Source organism: Pseudophryne corroboree, chromosome 3 (genome assembly GCF_028390025.1).
Source record: "Pseudophryne corroboree isolate aPseCor3 chromosome 3, aPseCor3.hap2, whole genome shotgun sequence".
NCBI classification, from domain to species: Eukaryota; Metazoa; Chordata; class Amphibia; order Anura; family Myobatrachidae; genus Pseudophryne; species Pseudophryne corroboree.
Genome location: NC_086446.1, coordinates 43,119,807 through 43,145,169, shown reverse-complemented (window position 1 = coordinate 43,145,169; position 25,363 = coordinate 43,119,807). Strand labels below are relative to the sequence as shown.

Below are 25,363 nucleotides of genomic sequence, written 5' to 3'. Positions count from 1 at the left end.
CACTAATACTGAAAGAGCTTGGCAGCAGTAGTATAATTGTATTGATGGCAACAATATATATGTGACACTAAACAGACTTATCCAAATCTGTTACATCCAATTATGTCACAATGAATATAAATACTGTAACAACTGCCAATATGTATCACATGCAAGTTTCTCACAACCTCCTGCTACTGGCGTCCTCTGCACTGGGACGCCAGTAGCAGGAGGTTGTGAGAAACTTGCATGTGATACATATTGGCAGTTGTTACAGTATTTATATTCATTGTGACATAATTGGATGTAACAGATTTGGATAAGTCTGTTTAGTGTCACTTATATATATTGTTGCCATCAATACAATTATACTACTGCTGCCAAGCTCTTTCAGTATTAGTGGATTCTATCTGCCTTCCATTGTAGTGTGTGGAATATACAGAATTTTAGTTATTTATGTATGTGTGTCTATTTATTTTAGTAAAATAATTATATATGAATCAAGGCGGACTCTCTGTTGTTTATTTCGGTGGTGAGTGAAAGCGGACACCTACTGAGATATATATATATTTATATAAATAATTACAATTGGTTTAAATTCAAGCGCACCATTGTTTTTCCACGTTCTTAAAAAGAAAGAACGCACATGAGAGCTCAGCAACACAAAAAGACACGGAAGATCATGGAAAACAACTGTGGTGGATGACAGAAGAATTATTACCCTGATGGAAAAAAAAAAAACCTTCACAACAGTTGCCTAGATCAAGAACACTCTCCAGGAGGTAGGTGTATGTGTGTCAAAGTCAACAATCAAGAAAAGACTTCACAAGAGTGAATATAGAGGGTTCACCATAAGATGTAAACCATTGGTGAGCCACAAAAACAGGAAGACCACATTAGAGTTTGACAAACATCTAAAAATAAGATTTTAAACCTACCGATAAATCTATTTCTCCTAGTCCGTAGAGGATGCTGGGGACTCCGTAAGGACCATGGGGTATAGACGGGCTCTGCAGGAGATAGGGCACCTAAAAAGAACTTTGACTATGGGTGTGCACTGGCTCCTCCCTCTATCCTCCTCCTCCAGACCTCAGTTAGAGAACTGTGCCCAGAGGAAATGGACAATACAAGGCAGGATTTAGCAATCCAAGGGCAAGATACATACCAGCCCACACCAATCATACCATGTAACCTGGAACATACATAACCAGTTAACAGTATGAACAAAAATGACAGTAACGGTCCAAGACCGATGTCAACTGTAACATAACCCTTATGTAACCAACAACTATGTACAAGTCTTGCAGAGTTTCCACACTGGGACGGGCACCCAGCATCCTCTACGGACTAGGAGAAATAGATTTACCGGTAGGTTTAAAATCTTATTTTCTCTTACGTCCTAGAGGATGCTGGGGACTCCGTAAGGACCATGGGGTTTATACCAAAGCATCCAATCGGGCAGGAGAGTGCGTATGACTCTGCAGCACCAACTGAGCAAACGCTAGGTCCTCATCAGCCAGGGTATCAAACTTGTAGAATTTAGCAAAAGTGTTTGACCCCGACCAAGTCGCCGCTCGGCAAAGTTGTAATGCCGAGACGCCTCGGGCAGCCGCCCAATTAGAGCCCACCCTCCTAGTGGAATGGGCCTTAACCAAATTTGGTACCGGCAATCCAGCCGTAGAGTGAGCCTGCTGAATCATATTACAGATCCAGCGAGCAATAGTCTGCTTCGAAGCAGGTGCGCCAATCTTACTGGCCGCATACAGGACAAACAGAGCCTCTGTTTTCCTAATTCTAGCCGTCCTGGCTACTTTAAGGCCCTGACTACATCCAGGGATCTGGAATCCTCCAGGTCACTTGTAGCCACAGGCACCACAATAGGTTGATTCATATGGAACGAAGAAACCACTTTAGGCAAAATTTGCGGACGTGTCCTCAATTCAGCTCGATCCACATGAAAAATCAAGTAGGGGCTCTTGTGTGACAAAGCCGCCAATTCTGACACTCGCCTTGCTGATGCTAAGGCCAGCAACATGACCACCTTCCAGGTAAGAAATTTCAACTCAACCTTGTTAAGCGGTTCAAACCAGTGTGATTTTAGGAACTGCAACACCACGTTCAGGTCCCATGGTGCCACTGGAGGCACAAAAAGGGGGCTGGATGTGCAGCACTCCCTTTACAAACGTCTGGACTTCTGGAAGAGAAGCCAATTCCTTCTGAAAGAAAATCGAGAGGGCCAAAATCTGTACCTTAACAGAACCTAATTTCAGGCCCATATCCACTCCTGTCTGTAGGAAGTGGAGAAGACGACCCAGATGAAAATCTTCCGTAGGTGCATTCTTGGTCTCACACCAAGACACATACTTTCGCCAGATACGGTGATAATGTTTTACCATCACCTCCTCCCTAGCCTTTACTAAGGTAGGGATGACCTCTTCCGGAATTCCCTTTTCCGCTAGGATTCGGCGTTCAACCGCCATGCCGTCAAACGTAACCGCGGTAAGTCTTGAAATACACAAGGCCCCTGCTGAAACAGGTCTTCCCTCAGAGGAAGAGGCCAGGGATCTTCTGTGAGCATCTCTTGTAGATCCGAGTACCAGGCCCTTCGAGGCCAGTCTGGGACAACGAGTATCGTCTGTACTCTTCTTCGTCTTATTATCCTCAACACTTTTGTGATGAGAGGAATAGGAGGAAACACGTAGACCGATTTGAACACCCATGGTGTTACTGCTACAGCCTAAGGGTCCCGAGACCTGGCGCAATACCTCCGAAGTTTTTTGTTGAGGCGTGACGCCATCATGTCTATTTGAGGAGTTCCCCAAAGACGTGTTACCTCTGCAAAGACTTCTTGATGAAGACCCCACTCTCCTGGATGGAGATCGTGTCTGCTGAGGAAATCTGCTTCCCAGTTGTCCACTCCCGGAATGAAGACAGCCGACAGAGCGGTTACGTGATTTTCCGCCCAGCGAAGAATCCTGATGGCTTCCGCCATCGCGACTCTGCTTCTTGTCCCGCCTTGGCGGTTCACATGCGCCACTGCTGTGACATTGTCTGATTGAATCAGAACCGGTAGGTTTTGAAGAAAACTCTCCGCTTGTCAAAGGCCGTTGTAAATGGCCCGGAGTTCAAACACATTGATGTGTAGACTGGACTCCTGGTCTGACCAAAGACCCTGAAATTTTTTCCCTGTGTGACCGCTCCCCATCCTCGGAGGCTCGCGTCCGTGGTAACCAGGATCCAATCCTGAATTCCGAACCTGCGACCCTCCAGGAGGTGAGCACTTTGCAACCACCAGAGGAGGGACATTCTGGTCCCTGAGGACAGAGTTATTTTCCGATGTAAGTGCAGATGAGATCCAGACCACTTGTCCAGAAGATCCCATTGAAAAGTCCTTGCATGGAACCTTCCAAAGGGAATGGCCTCGTAGGCCGCCACCATTTCCCCCAGAACTCAAGTGCATTGGTGAACTGACACCCTTTTCGGTTTTAGCAGGTCTTTGACCATGTTCTGGATGTCTTGGGCTTTCTCTACTGGGAGGAAGACCGTCATTTGTTCTGTATCCAGTATCATACCTAGGAACGGTAATCGAGTTATCGGAATCAACTGTGACTTCGGTAGATTTAGAATCCAACTGTGTTGCTGGAGCACTCTCAGAGAGAGCGCCACACTGCTCAGCAATTTCTCCCTTGATCTCGCCTTTATCAGGAGATCGTCCAAGTATGGGATAATTGTGACTCCATGCTTGCGCAGGACCACCATCATTTCCGCCATTATCTTGGTGAAAATCCTCGGGGCCGTGGAAAGTCCAAAAGGCAACGTCTGAAATTGGTAATGGCAATCCTGTACAGCGAATCTCAGGTATTCCAGATGGGGGGCATATATGGGGACATGAAGGTACGCATCCTTTATGTCCAGAGACAACATAAACTCCCCCTCCTCCATGTTGGCTATTATCGCTCTGAGAGATTCCATTTTTGAATTTGAATCTTTTTATGTACAGGTTTAGGGATTTCAGATTCAAAATAGGTCTGACCGAACCGTCCGGTATCGGGACCACAAATAGGGTTGAATAGTAACCTCATCCCTGCTGGTGCAGGGGAACCTTGATTATCACTTGCTGTATACACAGCGTTTGAATTGCAGCTAACACTACATCCCTTTCCGATGTGGCAGCTGGTAGGTCCGATTTGAAAAATCTCCTCGAAAAACCTCCTCGAATTCCAATTTGTAACCCTGGGAAACTATTTCCAACACCCAGGGATTCAGGTCCGAACTGACCCAGGCCTGACTTAAAAGTCGAAGATGTGCCCCCACCGGTGTGGACTCCCTCAGGGGAGCCCCAGCGTCATGCCTAATTTTTGAAGCAGTCGGGGAGGACTTTTGTTCCTTGGCACCTGCCGAAGCAGGTGCTCTCTTGCCTCTGCCCTTTGCTCTGGTGAGGAAAGAGGATCCCCGACCTCTTTTGGACTTGTGCGACCGAAAGGACTGCATCTGATAGGGTGTTACTTTCTTTTGCTGTTGGGGAATATATGGTAAAAAAAAATGATTTACCTGCTGTAGCTGTGGAAACCATGTCCGTCAGCCCATCCCCAAACAATATATCACCCTTATAGGGTAATACTTCCATATGTTTCTTGGAATCCGCATCACCCGTCCATTGGCGAGTCCATAAGGATCTTCTCGCTGAGACAGACATGGCATTGGCCCTAGAAGCTAGCAATCCAATGTCCCTTTAAGCATCCCTCATAAATAAGACTGAGTCTTTAATATGAGCTAGAGTTAGGAATATAGTATCCTTATCCATATTATCAAATTGATCTGTCAGCTCATCTGTCCCAGCTGCAATTGCGCTACACACCCATGCCGACGCAATTGTCGGTCTTAGCACAGCACCTGTATGAGAATAAATACACTTTAATGTAGTTTCTTGCCTGCGATCTGCAGGGTCCTTAAGGGCCATGGTGTGTCAGGAGACGGCAGCACCACTTTCTTTGACAAGCGCCTCAGGGCCTTGTCCACAGTGGGGGATGATTCCCAAATCTCCCTATCCTGTTTAGGGAAAGGGTATGCCATATAAATTCTTTTGGGGATCGGCGGTCTCTTATCCTGAGTCTCCCAAGCTTTTCCAAAGAATTAATTTAATTCATGAGATGTGGGAAAGTTAATAATCTGTTTCTTTTCCTTAAACATGTGTACCCTTGTGTCGGGGACCGAGGGTTCATCCACAATATACAACACATCCCTTATTGCCACAATCATACACTGAATGGTTTTAGTCACCCTAGGGTGCAATTTCACTTCGTCATAGTCGACACTGGAATCAGAATCTGTGTCGGTAGTAGTTTCTTGTGTTAAGGGACGCTTTTGAGACCCCGACGGGCCCTGTGAGTCGGTCCAATCTGAGGATTGACACCCTGATGTTCCCCCTAAATCAGCCTTATCAAGCCTTTTATGTAAAGATGCAACACTTGCATTCAACATATGCCACATGTCCAACCAATCTGGAGTCAGCACAGCCGACGGGGACACACCACTCATTTGCTCCACCTCCTCCTTGGAGAAGCCTTCCGCCTCAGACATGTCGACACACACGTACTGACACCCCCCACACACAAGGATTAACCTATAAGGGGACAAAACCCCAACCAGGTCCTAAGGAGAGACAGAGAAGGAGTATGCCAGCACACACCAGCGCTTAAAAACACTGGAAAAGTATGTCCAGATAGCGCTTTTTATATATATTATTCCAATTCTCACTCACTGCGTCGCCAATGTGCCCCCCTCCTCTTTTTTCCAGCCTGTGTTAGTTCAGCAGGGGAGAGATCAGGGAGCCAGCGTTTTCCTCATGCAGCCTCTCTTGAGAAAATGGCGCTGGTTAGTGCTGTGGATCAAGCCCCGCCCACCCATGGCGGGCTTCGGTCCCAGTGATTTTTCAATAAAATGGCGGGGGATCGTGGCTTTACTGCCTCCGTAGTCTAATCCAACTATATGTGTGCCCAAATGTGAGGTTTATTGCTGCCCAGGGCGCCCCCCCCCCTGCACCCTTCAGTGCTGCTCTGTGTGTGTGGGACTGGGAGCAATGGCGTGCAGCCTTACCTCATGAAGATCTGATGTCTTCTGCCGCCTAAGATGTCTTCTGCCTTCTTTATCCGGCTTCTATCTTCGGCATCTGTGAGGAGGACGGCGGTGTGGCGCCGGGACGAACCCCAGGTGAGACCTGTGTTCCGACACCCTCTGGAGCTAATGGTGTCCAGTAGCCTTAGAAGCAGTGCCCAACTCGACAAGCCAGCTCTGCTTCTCTCTCCTCGTTCCCACGATTCAGGGAGCCTGTTGCCAGCAGGACTCCCTGAAAATAAAAAACCTAACAAAATTATTTTTCAACAGAAAACTCTGGAGAGCTCTCTGCAGTGCACCCATTCTCCTCTGGGCACAAAATCTAACTGAGGTCTGGAGGAGGGGCATAGAGGGAGGAGTCAGTGCACACCCATAGTCAAAGTTCTTTTTAGGTGCCCTATCTCCTGCGGAGCCCATCTATACCCCATGGTCCTTACGGAGTCCCCAGCACCCTCTAGGACGTAAGAGAAAAAGCCTTTACAGTTCTGGAACAACATCCTATGGACGGATGAGACAAAAATCAACTTGTACCAGAGTGATAGGAAGAGTATGGAGAAGGAAAGGAACTGCTCATGATCCAAAACATACCACCTCATCAGTGAAGCATGGTGGTGGTAATGTCATGGCATAGGCATTTATGGCTGCCAATGGAACTGGTTCCCTTGTATTTATTGATAATGTGACTGCTGACAAAAGCAGCAGGATGAATTCTGAAGTGTTTCGGGCAATATTATCTGCTTATATACAGTCAAATGCTTCAGAACTCATTGGACGGCGCTTCACCGTGCAGATGAACAATGACCCGAAGCATACTGCGAAAGCAACCAAAGTTTTTTAAGACAAATAAGTGGAATGTTATGCAATGGACAAGTGAATCACCTGACCTGAATCCGATTGAGCATGCATTTCACTTGATGAAGACAAAAATGAAGGGAAAATGCCCAAAGAACAAGCAGGAACTGAAGACATTTGCAGTAGAGGCCTGGCAGAGCATCACCAGGGATGAAACCCAGCGTCTGGTGATGTCTATGACTTTCAGGCTGTAATTGACTGCAAAGGATTTGCAACAAAGTATTAAAAAGTGAAAGTTTGATTTAGGATTGTTTAGTTTGTCCCATTACTTTTGGTCCCATAAAAAGTGGGAGGCACATATAGAAACCGTTGTAATTCCTACACCGTTCTTCTGATTTTATTATTATTATTATTATTATTACATTTTATTTATAGGGCGCCACAAGTGTTTCGCAGCGCCGTACAAAGGATAGTACAGGGAGACAAAACTTAGCATAACAGTAAATAAATAACAAAAATGGAGTGCAGGTAACAAAGAGCAACACAGTTCTCACAACATAATACAGCTTAGATGTAAGTAGCGAAGGAGTAATCATTGTACTACTTGGGGCTGGCGGCCATAGCTAGAGATGAGCCTTTACCAGCGGGAGAGAAAGCAGGTAAAGATGGTCGCTGAGTGAAATGTGTCAAGAAGAGGACAAGAGGAAGGAGGGCCCTGCTCTGAAGAGCTAACAATCTAGTGGGGAGGGGCAACAGACAGATGACATGAGGTACAAGCAAGCAGGTAGAAGCCTGATAGTGGTATGCGAGCAAAGCAGAGATGTCCAAGGCATGGGGCAGGGGGATGGAGGAGCAGCCTAAGGACTAGGTTATGCATTGGAGGGGTACGCTTTGATAAATAGGTGGGTTTTCAATGCCCGTTTGAAGCTTTGCAAGGTCGGGGAGAGTCTAATGGAGCGGGGGAGCGCATTCCACTGAAGGGGTGCAGCACGGGTAAAATCCTGAACTCGTGCATGGGAAGCAGTGATCAAGGCAGAGGAGAGGCGACGGTCATCAGCCGACCGTAGTGGGCGGGAGGGAGTATGAAGGGAGAGGAGGTTGGAGATGTAGGGAGCAGTGGAATTAGAGATGGCCTTGTATGTGAGGGTGAGGAGTTTGAAGAGGATTCTGTAGGGGAATGGGAGCCAGTGTAGATTTTGTTGAAGGGGAGTGGCAGAAGTGGAGCGGCGGGAGAGGAAGATGAGCCTAGCTGCAGAGTTGAGGACAGATTGGAGGGGAGCGATGTGGGAGCAAGTGAGGCCAGCGAGGAGCACATTGCAGTAGTCAAGTCGTGAGATGACCAGTGAGTGGATGATAAGTTTAGTTGCACTCTGGGAGAGAAATGGCCTGATGCGCGCAATGTTGCGTAGCTGGAACCGACATGATTGCGCCAGAGCTTGGATGTAGGGTGCAAAGGAGAGGGAGGAGTCAAGAGTAACACCCAGGCAGCGGAGTTGGGGAACAGGGGAGATGATAGTGTTGTCAACAGTGATAGAGATATTTGTAGGGGGTGTTGCTGTGGCTGGGGGAAAGATAATAAGTTCAGTTTTATCCATGTTGAGCTTCAGAGAGCGCTCAGACATCCAGGAGGAGATGGCAGAGAGGCAGCTGGAGACCTGAGAGAGGACAGAGGGGGACAGATCAGGAGAGGAGAGGTAGAGTTGTGTGTCATCAGCATAGAGGTGGTATTGAAGGCCAAATGAGTTAATGAGCGCACCCAGGGAAGAGGTGTAGAGGGAGAACAGAAGGGGGCCTAGGACAGAACCCTGAGGGACACCAACAGGAAGGATGGAAGGGTGTGAGGTGGTTCCGGAGGCAGACACAGAGAAGGAGCGGTTAGTGAGGTATGAGGTAAACCAGTCAAGGACGGTGCTAGAGAGGCCAACATTTTGAAGTGTGCGGAGGAGGAGAGGGTGATCCACGGTGTCAAAGGCAGCAGAGAGGTCCAGAAGGATGAGCAAAGAGAAGTGGCCCTTGGATTTGGCCGAAAGCAGGTCACTGGTGACTTTCACCAGGGCAGTCTCGGTGGAGTGGAGTGGGCGAAAGCCAGATTGTAGTGGATCAAGGATGGAATGGTCAGAGAGGTAGCTTGTGAGACGGCTGTAGACCAGTCGTTCAAGTAGTTTGGAGGCGAAAGGGAGAAGAGAGATGGGGCGGTAGCTAGTGAGTGATGAAGGGTCGAGGTTGGCTTTTTTGAGAATAGGGGACACCAGAGCATGTTTGAAGGGTGCAGGAAAGATGCCAGTAGAGAGCGATAGGTTAAAGAGGTGAGCAAGGTGGGAGCAGGCAGTTGGGGGGAGGGAGCGGAGAAGACGGGAGGGGAGGGGGTCCAAGTGGCAGGTTGTGGGGGGAGAGGATAAGATGAGGGAGTGGACTTCCTTGTCTGAGGTGGGACGGAAACAGGACAGGGTGGGATAGATGGGCGGGAGGGATGGTGTGAGCAGAGGTGCAGCGGAGGGGTGACGGGAGGAGATGTAGTTTTGAATATCCTCAATTTTGGAGATGAAGAAGGATGCAAAGTCAGTGGGAGTGAGGGAAGAGGGGAGGGGTGGAGGAGGGGGGCGAAGGAGAGTGTTGAAAGTTTCAAAGAGTCGGCGTGGACTGGAGGACTGAGAAGAGATGAGTGTTTTGAAGAAGGATTGCTTGGCGAGAGAAAGAGCAGAGCTGTAGGAAGAGAGGATAAACTTGAAATGGACAAAGTCAGCCATAGAGTGGGATCTCCTCCAGGAGCGTTCTGCAGACCGTGAACATTTTTGTAGGAATCGTGTGAGTTTGGTGTGCCATGGTTGGGGTTTGGAGCGGCGGAGGGGGACAGATGAGAGGGGGGCCACAGAGTCAAGAGCAGCAGTAAGGGAAGAGTTATAGAAGGAGGCTGCCTGGTTGGGACAAGTCATAGTGGAAAGAGGAGAGAGGGAGGTCTCGAGGGAGGACACAATAGTGGGGTTGAGGGACCCGAGATTGCGTCTGGTGATGGTGGGTCTGGGTGTGGAGCAGAGAGGGGAAGATGAGAGGGTGAAAGAAAGCAGATGGTGGTCAGAGAGAGGGAAGGAAGAGTTAGAGAAATCAGAGAGATCACATCGGTGGGTGAAGACAAGGTCGAGGGAGTGGCCGAGATTGTGGGTAGGGGTGGTGGACCATTGGGAAAGTCCAAAGGAGGTGGAAAGAGCAAGAAGGTTAGAGGAAGCTGCATTAGTGATGTCGATAGGGATGTTAAAGTCACCGAGGATGATAGAGGGGAGGTCGGAGGAGAGAAAGTGGGGAAGCCAGGCAGCAAAGTTGTCAAGGAAAGGTGTACAGCGGCCGGGGGGGCGGTAGATCACTGCCACATGGAGGTGAATGGGGTAGAAGAGGCGGATAGTGTGGACCTCAAAGGTGGAGAAGGTGAGGGAGGGCTCAGGTGGGATGACACGAAAGGTGCAGTTAGGGGAGAGAAGAATGCCCACGCCTCCACCCTGGCGGCCATCAGGTCTGACCGCGTGGGTGAAGGAGAGGCCTCCGTAGGAGAGGGCAGCAGGGGAGGTGGTGTCAGAGGAGGAGAGCCAGGTTTCAGTGATGGCGAGAAGGTTAAAAGAGTGGGAGATGAAGAGGTCGTGGATAGTTGGCAGCTTGTTGCAGATTGATCTAGCATTCCAGAGTGCACAGGAGAAGGGAAGGGAGGGGACAGGGGAAATGGGGATCAGGTTGGCTGGGGTCTTAGTGCGTGTGGGTAGTCTGGAAATTTGTGTGGCGGGTGATCTAGCAGTGAGGATTGGTATGGGACAGGATCGAGGAGCCATAATTCCTGTTCAGTAGTGTTGTTCAGAGGGATAATATTGAATGGAGTGGCTGTAATAAGGAACTAACAATGATAAGGGGAATGTAGTCAGAGCAGAGACAGTGGAGACCAGTTTTTCTGTAAATAATGGAGGGAATGGATACACTGAGAATGTTACACAGTGGTTGTAGAGAGTATAAATGAGGAGCAGAAAGAAATGTGTGAGAGCAGTGTGGCTGTTACTTAATCAGACAGGGTGGTCAGTGTCCAGGCTGTGTGGATTGCAGGCGTTGGTGGTACTGGATTAGGTTACTCTCTGTAGGCTGTTGTCTGCAGGTGTGGAAGATAGTCTGCTGCCCTTCTGTTCTTCTCATGTTCTTCTCCGATTATCTCCAAGGTCATATCGCCATACTTAACACTAACATACTTCACAGCTAAGATGCTATACAGCCAGAGGCTTATACAGCCAAGTATGTACTGATTAAATACAGACAGTCTAGATTGCTAATAGCACCCACCCACTGAGACCCCACCCACAACAAAAGGTCAGCTACAGGTGTGAATAACAGAGCAGGACATCCCCCACTAGTACACAGTGAATTCCTACTATAGTAGTGGTTAGGAATAACAATAAACAAAGATGCAGGTTACCTATCACAATTCATAAGATAAGCTTAGAAGTTGCAGGGATGAAGAACCATGTAGGAGTGAGATAAAGTACCTATCACAATTCATAAGATAAGCTTAGAAGTTGCAGGGATGAAGAACCATGTAGGAGTGAGATAAAGTACCTATCACAATTCATAAGATAAGCTTAGAAGTTGCAGGGATGAAGAACCATGTAGGAGTGAGATAAAGTACCTATCACAATTCATAAGATAAGCTTAGAAGTTGCAGGGATGAAGAACCATGTAGGAGTGAGATAAAGTACCTATCACAATTCATAAGATAAGCTTAGAAGTTGCAGGGATGAAGAACCATGTAGGAGTGAGATAAAGTACTTCACAGCTAAGATGCTATACAGCCAGATTTGGATGTAAAGACCCTCAAATTAAAGCGGAAAGTCTGCAGTTAAAGCACATCTTGTTTGTTTCCTTTCAAATCCATTGTGGTGGTGAATAGAGCCCAAAGTACGAGAATTGTGTCAATATCTCAATATTTATGGACCTGACTGTATATAGATATAAATGAGACCCTGACGCACCTAGCCCCCCAGGGTAAGGAATATAGTGATAGCAAGTAGTGTGATACACTAGAATGAAAAACACACAGCAGCTACAGGCACTCTCAGTCACAGGTACAATGCAGAAGTTATTACAGATAAACAATAAAACTGCACTGGACTAGTAAAACTACATATAGATATGTATGTATGCAGATATAACAATGCACAGTAACTACTGGATGTATATCACAGAATACTTGTACTAAATATGTGAGGTAGAAGCACACTTGTTCTTAACTAACATTGTCTAAAATGACATGTAGAATACTTAAAAGCCTGTAAATGCACAGCGCTGATGAGACAGGCGGCTTTACAGAGGAGACAGAGCCCTGCAGTCCCGGAGATCAGCTCAGCTATGCAAAGATGGCACCAAAATCTCTGTCAGGGAATGAGGGAGAGAGAAATGCAGCTCCAGGGTGGGAACACCTGCAGTAGATGGCGCCCGGAGCTGGGGGAGGGGCTACAGGTTAGCGCCTTACCCCCAATGCTGGTCCTCACCACCGGGTACTGTGGAGCCTATGCAAAACGGATTTGAAGAAATCCGACCTGTGCTCCCTTGCCCTGGTGGATATAGTGGGGTCCCTGTGCAACATAGTGTCCTTGCCAGCGGCGCGATCCGTCTCCTGCGATCGCGATTTACCAGCGGGTCCCACCTGGGGGGCACTCTTAACTCCTCCCTTCCATGCAGCCACACGATCCTACAGTGCATCAGCGGTGGTGTGCCTGATGACCGATGCGCTTCCGCTGCAAGTACCCGGGAACACGGCCAGCGGGAGTATGCGGCGCTGCTGGGGGAGGTGATGGAGCCGCAGGACGGAATGTCACACTGACATATAAAGTGCTTGCGGCCCTTGAAGTCTTCTTGAAAAGCTGTTTTCAGGGCTAACAGAAAAGGAGAGAATAGGGAGCGCAAACAGAACAATTCATATGTTTTCAAAAAATGTATTATATTAAATAAAATATTAATATTAAAGAATTAACTTGATACAGACTGAATTGATAATACAGTGACCATTCGCGAGGGGCATCCAGTCATAGGAGGGTACATGAGGGAAGCGTCAAGTCTGTAAGGGATGGGCAGTGGCATGGCGCACAGATGGCTGGACATGATGCAGACGCCCTTTTCTGACATGTGCTGACACTGGGACATGGTGCACAGGCGACCCTACATGACGCACAGATGCCTGGGCAGTGGCATGAGTAACAGACGCCCTGACACGATGCGCAGATTCTGGGACATAGAGCACAGACCACCCCGGCACCATGAGAGCAGCGCTCCCCCTCCCCCACATGAGGCTGCGCTGCAGATGTGCCGGCGCCCTGTACATCTATCTCTGGATATACACACAGAAAGCATTGCACCTATGCAGCCCTTGCTCTGTGTCCTGCAGCAGCTGCACGGGTACCCGCCCTCTCTCACACCTCCCTGCCTGCCCCCAGCACCTGTCACACTGCCATGTGCGGGACCCGCGCCCTCTCCCTGTGCTGAGGCCGGGGCTGGAGGAGGGGCCGGAGGCGGGGATACGAACGTCAGTGAGGCCGGTCACTGAGGAGGAAGCAGCTTGCGTTCCCCTGCCAATCACACCTCACTTCCGGCCTGTGCGTTCCATTCCACTTCCGGCCGCTGCGTTCCACACACAGGAAGTGTTTTTTTTTCTTTCGCGGCAACTTCCGGGTTTCCCTCGAGCGAGAGTCAGTCGTCCGCAAAAGCAGGTAATGGGGTCCTACAGAGGGAACAGCCTGTGGTGTCTTGTTTTTATACAGGGGGAGCGGCCTGTGTTGTCCTGTCATCATCATTATTATTATTATTATACAGGGAGAGCGACCTGTGGTGTCATGTATATCGCCTGATACATATTATTATGTATCAGGCGTGTGGATCGTTAAGTATGAAAAGGTTCAAAAAAAAGAAAAAATCGTGAAAAACTCATGTCGACCATGTGCCCACGTCGACCTTGTGCCCACGTCGACCTTGTGCCCACGTCGACCTTGTGCCCACGTCGACCTTTTGTCAATGTCGACCTAAGGTGTGTCGAGCAATTGGTGTCGACCTAAAGTGTGTCGACCTTTGTGCTGTCGACCTGGAGTCCGGATACCGTGCTGTGTGGTGTGCGCACATGACCCCCTATTGTCCTGGCACCACGCGTTTTGCCTTTGTCAGGGAATCAGTGAGGGAGCCAGTCCCAGCTATAACGGGGCGCTCTCGGCTCTGTGTCTGTGTAGTCCCGTCAGCCTGACTGTTATAATATTACATTATATTCTAGATCTAATTCTAGGGTCAGTCTGACACTTGAAGCTCTCACAGCGGAGACGCATCAGACAGACGGTGACCCCAGCCTGAGATAATGATCCCAATGCTGCCCACCGGAGATAATGGCCTCAACTAGGAGCAATTCTGAGAGACCTTCATTTTCACAGTCTCAGAAAACAGATATCAGAGTTTAGTTCTTTGTTGCCAACAATTCAGTAAGTATACAGTATATATCAGTGCCGTAACTAGACATTTGAGCGCTGTGCGCAAGAAACGGCATCGGCTCCCCCCCCCCATATTTAAGACAGGGCCAGTGCACGGACAACCTAAATGTAGGGGCGTGGCTTCATGGGTAAGAGGCTTAGCCACAAAATAATACCATGTCATATTACGCTATTATTACAGCGCTCCGAGTTTAGGTTTTTAATTTGCTAAAAATTCACAAAGTATATATATATATATATATATATATATATATATATACTTATGACAAAATACAGAAACCGGAGATAGCAGGCCATTGTGCTGTGACTGAGCGCCCTTTCTCCGTCAGTGTCAGTGCTCCTGTAATGTAACCCAGGATATGCTGACAGCAAAGGGTTTTGTACCAAGGTTAACACCTACATACATGGAAATCACTTTACGCAAGAGTGTCTGTATGATGTACGGTCCCCTCACAATAGGAGCACATGAGATGTAGTGACCCTGCAGTGTCTGTATGATGTACGGTCCCCTCACAATAGGAGCACATGTGATGCAGTGACCCTGCAGTGTCTGTATGATGTACGGTCCCCTCACAATAGGAGCACATGAGATGCAGTGACCCTGCAGTGTCTGTATGATGTACGGTCCTCTCACAATAGGAGCACATGAGATGCAGTGACCCTGCAGTGTCTGTATGATGTACGGTCCCCTCACAATAGGAGCACATGAGATGCAGTGACCCTGCAGTGTCTGTATGATGTACGGTCCCCTCACAATAGGTGCACATGAGATGCAGTGACCCTGCAGTGTCTGTATGATGTACGGTCCCCTCACAATAGGAGCACATGAGATGCAGTGACCCTGCAGTGTCTGTATGATGTACGGTCCCCTCACAGTAGGAGCACATGAGATGCAGTGACCCTGCAGTGTCTGTATGATGTACGGTCCCCTCACAATAGGAGCACATGAGATGCAGTGACCCTGCAGTGTCTGTATGATGTACGGTCCTCTCACAATAGGAGCACATGAGATGCAGTGACCCTGCAGTGTCTTAGTGTTCACTCTAGGAGTGAACTGGGGCAGGGCGCCGGACTCAGTGGGGGCACACGTGTGCGCGCGGCCGAAATGGGGGCGTGGTCACGCAAATTAGGGGGCGTGGTCACGCCTCCGTCATTTTAGGGGGCGGTGCGGCCCACAGACGCTACTATAGAGAGCGTCTGTGGCCGGCGACGTCACTGTTGGGGGCGTGCCCAGCACCTCCGTCGGTGCTGGGCTTCCCCCAGCCCTCTCCCAATGCGTGAATGGATGCCGCGCGCATGCGCACGGCATCTATACACGCCGGGAGGGCAGGGAGCGGGCGGCTGTTTTAGCAGGGCGCCGCAAAAGGGCAGGGCGGGTTTTGCCTGTTAAAAAACGGGCAGGGCGCGGCGCCCTGCTAAAACAGCCTAGAGTGAACACTAGTGTCTGTATGATGTACGGTCCCCTCACAATAGGAGCACATGAGATGCAGTGACCCTGCAGTGTCTGTATGATGTACGGTCCCCTCACAATAGGAGCACATGAGATGCAGTGACCCTGCAGTGTCTGTATGATGTACGGTCCCCTCACAATAGGAGCACATGAGATGCAGTGACCCTGCAGTGTCTGTATGATGTACGGTCCTCTCACAATAGGAGCACATGAGATGCAGTGACCCTGCAGTGTCTGTATGATGTACGGTCCCCTCACAATAGGAGCACATGAGATGCAGTGACCCTGCAGTGTCTGTATGATGTACGGTCCCCTCACAATAGGAGCACATGAGATGCAGTGACCCTGCAGTGTCTGTATGATGTACGGTCCTCTCACAATAGGAGCACATGAGATGCAGTGACCCTGCAGTGTCTGTATGATGTACGGTCCCCTCACAATAGGAGCACATGAGATGCAGTGACCCTGCAGTGTCTGTATGATGTACGGTCCCCTCACAATAGGAGCACATGAGATGCAGTGACCCTGCAGTGTCTGTATGATGTACGGTCCCCTCACAATAGGAGCACATGAGATGCAGTGACCCTGCAGTGTCTGTATGATGTACGGTCCCCTCACAATAGGAGCACATGAGATGCAGTGACCCTGCAGTGTCTGTATGATGTACGGTCCTCTCACAATAGGAGCACATGAGATGCAGTGACCCTGCAGTGTCTGTATGATGTACGGTCCCCTCACAATAGGAGCACATGAGATGCAGTGACCCTGCAGTGTCTGTATGATGTACGGTCCCCTCACAATAGGAGCACATGAGATGCAGTGACCCTGCAGTGTCTGTATGATGTACGGTCCTCTCACAATAGGAGCACATGAGATGCAGTGACCCTGCAGTGTCTGTATGATGTACGGTCCCCTCACAATAGGAGCACATGAGATGCAGTGACCCTGCAGTGTCTGTATGATGTACGGTCCCCTCACAATAGGAGCACATGAGATGCAGTGACCCTGCAGTGTCTGTATGATGTACGGTCCTCTCACAATAGGAGCACATGAGATGCAGTGACCCTGCAGTGTCTGTATGATGTACGGTCCCCTCACAATAGGAGCACATGAGATGCAGTGACCCTGCAGTGTCTGTATGATGTACGGTCCCCTCACAATAGGAGCACATGAGATGCAGTGACCCTGCAGTGTCTGTATGATGTACGGTCCCCTCACAATAGGAGCACATGAGATGCAGTGACCCTGCAGCGTCTATATGATGTACGGTCCCCTCACAATAGGAGCACATGAGATGCAGTGACCCTGCAGCGTCTATATGATGTACGGTCCCCTCACAATAGGAGCACATGAGATGCAGTGACCCTGCAGCGTCTATATGATGTACAGTCCCCTCACAATAGGAGCACATGAGATGTAGTGACCCTGCAGTGTCTGTATGATGTACGGTCCCCTCACTATAGGAACACATGAGATGCAGTGACCCTGCAGTGTCTGTATGATGTATACTCCCCTCACAATAGGAGCACATGAGATGCAGTGACCCTGCAGTGTCTGTATGATGTACGCTCCCCTCACAATAAGAGCACATGAGATGCAGTGACCCTGCAGTGTCTGTATGATGTACGGTCCCCTCACAATAGGAGCACATGAGATGTAATGACCCTGCAGTGTCTGTATGATGTACGCTCCCCTCACAATAGGAGCACATGAGATGTAGTGACCCTGCAGTGTCTGTATGATGTACGGTCCCCTCACAATAGGAGCACATGAGATGCAGTGACTCTGCAGCTTCTGTATGATGTACTGTCCCCTCACTATAGGAGCACATGAGATGCAGTGACCATGCAGTGTCTGTATGATGTACGGTCCCCTCACAATAGGAGCACATGAGATGCAGTGACCCTGCAGTGTCTGTATGATGTACGGTCCTCTCACAGTTGGAGCACATGAGATGTAGTGACGTGACCGGCGCCCATACAACTACAGATTTCTGCTCTTTGTGTATACACTGTGGTAGTAGGTAGCGTCTCCTTATATTCACATTGACTAACATAACACTAAGAGAATGTCAGGATAACCTGTGAGGATGTTATTTTTCTGTAGTGTGTATCACTGTGTGTGGCAGGTGCCTATAAGGTGTCAGGATGTCACTGTCTATCTCTCCATGTAGGAGGGGGATTATATAGAGGAACACAGGGGTCTGTACAAGGACTTGATGATGGAGAATCACCAGCCCCTCACATCACTGGGTAAGAGGAGACTGCCATGTATTGTACAGGGGAGAGCAGGTTTGGGGGCCCTATATACACTTGATGAGCACATTTCTGCAGCGGTGTACACTGTATTCCATAGGGAATAACATGGGGGTGTAGAGTAAGATCTTGATCTGCGGCACCAACAGGCTAAAGCATTGACTGTTCCCAGGATGCATAGCGCCGCCTCCTCTATATCCCCTCCTCCAGGCACTGGAGCTTACAGGTAGGGCTGCTCCAGCAGCCCTGAAAAGTGCAATTTTTACTGAAGAAAGAAGACTTCAAGGTCAGTTTGCTATCACTTGCTGCGGCCCCTTCACCTCCCCCGGCGGCGCCGCATACTCCCGCGTCCTGGTTGCCGGGTACTTGCGGTGATGGGCTTCGGTTCCTGACAATGGACATATATCACTCGCAGCTCTCCGGGATCGCGTGGCTGCAGACAGGGAGGAGGTAAGAGGGTCCCCCAGGCGGGACCCGCCGCAAACCGCGATCCGGTGCGGTCTGTAAATGGCGTGCTGGCGTGGGCACTGTGGTAGTACAGGGACCACACTAGACCAGCAGGGCAAGGGCACAGATTGGGTATTAACCCGTTTGTCAGGGCCCGCAGTACCTGGTGGGGGAAGTCCAGCAAGGGGATATGGCTCCGGCCTGTAGCCTCTAACCCAGCTCCGGGTGCCATTTTATATAGATGTTCCTGCCCTGGAGCTGCATTTCTTCTCTCTCATTGACTCCCTGCTGCAGCTTTGGCACCATCACTCATGCTGAAGCTGCTCTTGGACTGCAAGGGGCAAAACCTCCTCTGTAGTCAGCGCTGTGCATTTGCAGGACACTTAAGTATTCTACATGTCTTTTGGCAGTGTTAGTTAATAGTGCATTGTGACAGGGTCATTTGGTACAAGTTCCCTGTGATATACATCCGGTCTTACTGTGCATTGTTATATCTTGTGACATATATATATATCTAGCCTTACTTAGTATTGCTAGTCCAGTGCAGTTTTATTGTTTGTCATAATTCCTGCATTCTATATGTGACTGTGTGTGTGCATATAGCTGCTGGGTGGTTTCTACATTGTGCTATCTCTATATTCTATATCCTGAGGGGGCTAAGTGTGTCATGGTTTCTCCTTAATATAGTTGTTTTTCACAGAATATACTTGTATAGTATTTTTCTCTCTGCTTTTCAGTCACGGTGTACCCCTTTAATCCTCTGTTTGTGCAGTACACTTTACAGGGTTTTTTGTTTGGGACAATTATCTGCATTTATTGTACTGTGTTGCCCTCTTATCATGTCGGCTACAAGTTGCGACAGTTCCGTGGCTGATCCCGCCAGTCGCGGTGATGACGTCACGGACCCCTTAGTGGATAATATTGCAGCTGAGGGCTCCAGCGCTGGGAGTTCTTTACCCCCCAGTCAGGTTTTAGCAAAGGGGGCTCAACAAGACCCACCTTGGGCTACTTTCTCTACATTGTTAAATACGCTGTTTTACTCATTCTGACCATTTGGTTGACATACGTCAGGAATCCTGGGAAAATCCAGGGAAGAAGTTTACACCTCAAATAAAATTTGGAAACACCCCCTCCGGTGGACTCGGAAGTCGCACGGCTGGTGGTCTCCTCTGCTCTGCCTGTCACTACCGTCACTTCTCTGAAAGAACCGACGAATAAGCGTGTGGAGGGTTGCTTGAAGTCTATCTATACTTGTGACCGGACGGTCCCGTACGAAATCCCTCACCTCTTTTGCGTCCCGTCTCTAGTACACAGAATGGATGTTTAGGTCATGCTGGACCTGGCCACATGGGGATTCCCGCTTACCGTCAGTAACCGCCTGTTACTGACTCCACCTACTGCACAGTGGGCGGGTTTACGCTGCCACCACCACACTCCTAACCTGCCGTGGCGTTTGGAACCACGGTTATGCTCTGTATGCATCGACACGCCGCCTTACCACACCTGTGTGGTGTTGACAAATCCCCAAACGTTGCTTGCCCAAGCACAACATGGTTGCAGGCCGAAGGCGGAGCTTGGAGACATTGGTTACAGCCTGGACAGGAGGAAAACGGAGCTAGGTTTCGCCTAGCCCTGCTGGTCACAAGATGAAGCGGTCTTCTTGAGGCAGATGTTTATTTGCTAAATACAGCCTTCAAAAAGACTCAGCAATACAGCAAGATGTTACAGCAGAAAGTAGTTGGTACAATACACTGGAGGCTCACAGGCTTCCTCTTTTTATCTCAATTCTGCACACAGTACCACAGGGGGGTAAGCTCTCCCTGTCTTCTCCAACCAATCGGGTTATCGCACAAAATATAAATAAATACAAGTTACCAGTGATCGCAAAAACGCGCTATGGCGCGTTTTTTACCCGTTTTTGAAGACACGGGACTCCAGTATACAAAGTGGGAGGGTCCCCGGGGACGCGCTCCTCATTCCGCGAATCCGTAAGGGGGATTTGTTTGATTGACATGCTGGCCTCGTGGTGAATGCTAGAAAGAGGAGGTGGAGCCAGTTCCCCCTCCTCTTTGGCGCCTGGCTAAATGCGGATGCCGGCTGACTCGCGGTGTCTGTAAGTGTATCGGGCGGGGCGGGGGTTGTCACAGGGATGAGAGGTGCTGGCAATGTGCAGGGATCGACGTCCGTGATCTAGTGGCTAAAGCTGGGCAAAGTGACTGGGGCTTCCCGCGGTGCCGTCTGAGGCAGTGGCCGCGCTGCCGCTCTTGCCTTTGATGTGTTCTCTCAAAGCAAGAGCGGCAGCGCGGACACTGCCTCAGACGGCACCGCGGGAAGCCCCAGTCACTTTGCCCAGCTTTAGCCACTAGATCACGGACGCCGATTCCTGCTGACGTGGTGCGCTCGAATCCCGTGAGTCTGTCCGCTATGGAGACCCGGTGAACTTGGTGGCGGTAATGTATAGCTGCGGCCGTGACGCGTGTTAGTCACGGCCGTGTCAGTCACTATGCCTGGGTTTGCTGACTGGTGTCCGGGGTTCCCGCAGGGAGACTAAGTGGTCAGTAATTGCAGGCGCTGTAAAGGTTCCTTGGCTGGCTGGCGTCTTCGGAGGGAGGGGGGCTGGAGCTGTGGTCGGCTGTGTTTTTCCCCATCACCACAGGTTATGTGGTGAATCACCACCTACCCCCTACTACTACTGCACCCATCCTGCTACCACCACTACTGCACCCATCCTGCCCCCTGCTACCACCACTACTGCACCCATCCTGCCCCCTACCACTACTGCACCTATCTTACCCCCTGCTACCACTACTGCACCTATCCTACCCCCTACTGCACCCATCCTGCCCCCTGCTACCACCACTACTGCACCCATCCTGCCCCCTACCACTACTGCACCTATCTTACCCACTGCTACCACTACTGCACCCATCCTGCCCCCTGCTACCACCACTACTGCACCCATCCTGCCCCCTGCTACCACCACTACTGCACCTATCTTACCCCCTGCTACCACTACTGCACCTATCCTGCCCCCTACTGCACCCATCCTGCCCCCTGCTACCACCACTACTGCACCCATCCTGCCCCCTGCTACCACCACTACTGCACCCATCCTGCCCCCTGCTACCACCACTACTGCACCTATCTTACCCCCTGCTACCACTACTGCACCTATCCTACCCCCTACTGCACCCATCCTGCCCCCTGCTACCACCACTACTGCACCCATCCTGCCCCCTACCACTACTGCACCTATCTTACCCACTGCTACCACTACTGCACCCATCCTGCCCCCTGCTACCACTACTGCACCCATCCTGCCCCCTGCTACTACTGCACCCATCCTGCCCCTGCTACCACCATTATTGCTCCCATCCTGCTACCAGTACTGCACCTATCCTACCCCCTACCACTGCTGCACCTATCTTACCCCCTGCTACCACTACTGCACCTATCATACCCCCTACGACTACTGCACTCATCCTGCCCCCTACCACTGCTGCACCTATCTTACCCCTTGCTACCACTACTGCACCTATCATACCCCCTACCACTACTGCACCGATCCTGCCCCCTACCACTGCTGCACCTATCTTACCCCCTGCTACCACTACTGCACCCATCCTGCCCCCTGCTACCACTACTGCACCTATCCTACCCCCTACTACTACTGCACCCATCCTGCCCCATGCTACCACTACTGCTCAAATCCTGCTACCAGTACTGCACCTATCCTACCCCCTTCCACCTCTACTGCACCCATTCTGTCCCACATACCCACACAGTGCCCATTATAAACACCCCCATACCCACACAGTGCTCATTATTCACAATGCCCAGTATACACACCCCATCATACGCACACCCATACCACACAGCGCCCATCATACGCACACCCATACCACACAGCGCCCATCATGCGCACACCCATACCACACAGCGCCCATCATGCGCACACCCATACCACACAGCGCCCATCATACGCACACCCATGCCACACAGCGCCCATCATACGCACACCCATGCCACACAGCGCCCATCATACGCACACCCATGCCACACAGCACCCATCATACGCACACCCATGCCACACAGCACCCATCATACGCACACCCATGTCACATAGCGCCTATCGTACGCACACCCGTGCCACACAGTGCCCATTATACACACTTACAATGCTCATAGCACCCTCTATACCCACACACTGGCCATCATACGCACCACCCATACCCACACAGTGCTCATTATACACCCCCCCCCCCCCCAGCGCCTAGCATATGGGTACTCCATACCCACAGTGCCTATGATACATCCCCCCATACACAGTGACCAGCAAACAAACTCCCATATCCACACACAGTGCTCAGCATAGACACAAACAATCCCCAAACCAAAGCAGTGCCCAGCATACGCACACACCTCGTGTTATAGCGGTAGGGCTTCAACAAGGACACAGAGAAGCTGATCTTAAAAGTTGACGGGGAGCAGGACTCACCGAATCCTGGGTACTGATGCCTCCCTACCCCTAACACTGCCTACAGCACTTCCTGCACCTAACCCCCCATTTGCCCCGCAATACTGCCATAACTGCTGTCTACCATGTGGGGTGGTCTAATGCTATGTGGGGAGGCATAAGGGGAGCTCAAAAGCATACATTGCTATGGGACCCAGAAACTGTGAAGTAGGACCCCAATTTTTTAAAGTGAGGGGTCCCCGGGACCCACAATTTTTTCTGCTCAGCGCGATCACTGGTTACATTTCAAAAGTTAAGAATTAGATAAAGCACATTCCTGCTCCTCTTCATATATAACCAAACCAGTGGCTTCCCCAAACACCATCTGATTACCATGTTCCTGTCTCTTTCACAAATGTAAATATAACTTGAATCTCAATTGCATTCATCCTCTCACACATAGACAACGTTCTTATAAGTTAAACATGAATCTGCATCCTAGATAATGCAGCCTAAGAAATGTTACATCAAACTGTTGTTAAACGAAACCCACTAGTTTGCATTCGTAAAGCACAATCTGATTTAGCAGCCACTTGTGTCTCCATGCAAAACCAGTTTTGACTTATCACACCAGAGGAGATGCTGAAATCACAGTCTTCTTTCTAAACCTTAGTTTGTACCTGAAAGAGAATGTTTGCCCACCAAAAGGCCTGCTAATCGACACCCTGCTTTAGCTAGGACAATTAACATATGACTTCCTATGCAAACGTGTCTCAAGGTCAAGGTCTTTTAGAAACAAAATACCTTGTACTTTTCTCATAAGTGCTCTGCCCATGCAGTTCTATAACCGTGCAGTCCATAATTCTCCAACTACGCACAGCGCAGCAATATAACATATTAAGACACATTATTAAACATACATTTAGTCATGTATAGTGCATGGTGCCAAGAGCCAAGTGTTCCTTTGTGCTCATTGTCCAAATGGCGCCTGGCAGCTGAGGCTTAACCCCTTCAGTGCCGCGGCCGCCATTACACGTGTGGCTGGTTGGTCTCTCTGGCCACACTCCTCCCCCTCCAATTCAAGCGGGAAAAATAGGGAGCCATGTCCCAACGATTTGGCTCCTTGTCCTGCAGTCTCTTGGGTTAAAGGGGACGCTATCTGGGGGGCTTAGGTTCTGACCTAGACAGTTCATCCATAGTGCAGTGGGCATTTCTTCGTGGGTACACAATGTTCAAGTATTTCACATGAAGTCCAAGTCTCTACCACAACAGTCTGTCAAATCTCCCCAAGGTAGGTTGCAGCCACCTAACAGGTGGGTGGAAAGTCACCACCATGGTGGGCCAGTTACACAAGCAGAGTAAAAACTGGTCTAGTGTACACACAAGTGCCACCCAAGGTGTCCCAATTGTGGCATACACCACCTCCCACCATAGCAGTATTCTGCTCAAACAGGCCACAGGGTATTCCTGTCCATATGGCTCCTCCTGGCTCAGTCCGTGCAGTGGTGCAGTAGTTCGTACCACACAGTCCTGGTCAAGAATGTGCGCCATCAGCACTGGAGGGGGAACCAGAGCCTCCTTCAATGACTGGGATGCCATCAAGCGGTGCAAAGCCCACTGACTTGGGAATGCCCTTCCTAGTCATCTCTGTAAGGGGGTTCACTACAGAACTAAAGTCGGAGACAACATGTCCGTAGGGCATTACAGGTTCTAAGGTCAGTACTTGTCTGGGTGATGTGGGCCGGGGACAGCCTCTGGTCGCCTCTGCTTTGGGCGTAACCCTGTCTCCTCCCACATGGTGCCACAGGCACTCCACCTCTGTCATTCCTGTCTGGCAACTGTGTGGCCTAACTGTCAGACCTGCCCTCTCTGTTGACTCGGGAAACCTACCATGTCACCTAGGTCTGCTCTTATCTCCTCGTTTGCTACCTGTACCACAGTGATGGCGGCCAGATCACCAGCCTCGGGATCCTGCGTGGCATCCACCACAGGGAAGCTGCGTGTCTTCCCCGATCTACTGCGCACAGGCAGGGGACCTACTAAGTCCACAGCACCTTGCTGTAAGGGTTCTATGGGCAGAGGTCCAGAGACAACACAACCGCTGGAGTGCCCCATCTGCCAATGCATGGCACCAGCATTACAGTTGGTCTGTGCGTCATCCGACATTCCAGACCAGGGTAAGCTCTGTGTCAGGCACTTCAGGGTACAGTCTATCTCTGAGTGGCTGTCCAAAGGGGTTTCGCTGGCAACTGACACCGGTTGCGCAGAAAGTTCCCTGGGGGGACCAGCTGGACACGTTCCCTATCTGGTCTTATCCCCTCCCAGTTTCCTGGCTACCCTGTACCTTAACCCTTCCCGCCAGGTCACACTTCCTGCC

The 25,363-nt window shown here is 50.0% G+C and overlaps 1 protein-coding gene across 1 annotated transcript in view; it reads left to right on the top strand.

Annotated features, from left to right (window-relative positions):
- LOC135057134 (uncharacterized) overlaps nucleotides 1-25,363 on the top strand; it is a 231,732-nt gene that overhangs the window by 77,518 nt on the left and 128,851 nt on the right. Inside the window, 2 exon segments of the mRNA XM_063963030.1 lie at nucleotides 13,545-13,616; nucleotides 18,002-18,080. Coding sequence (XP_063819100.1) covers nucleotides 13,545-13,616; nucleotides 18,002-18,080 — 151 coding nt within the window.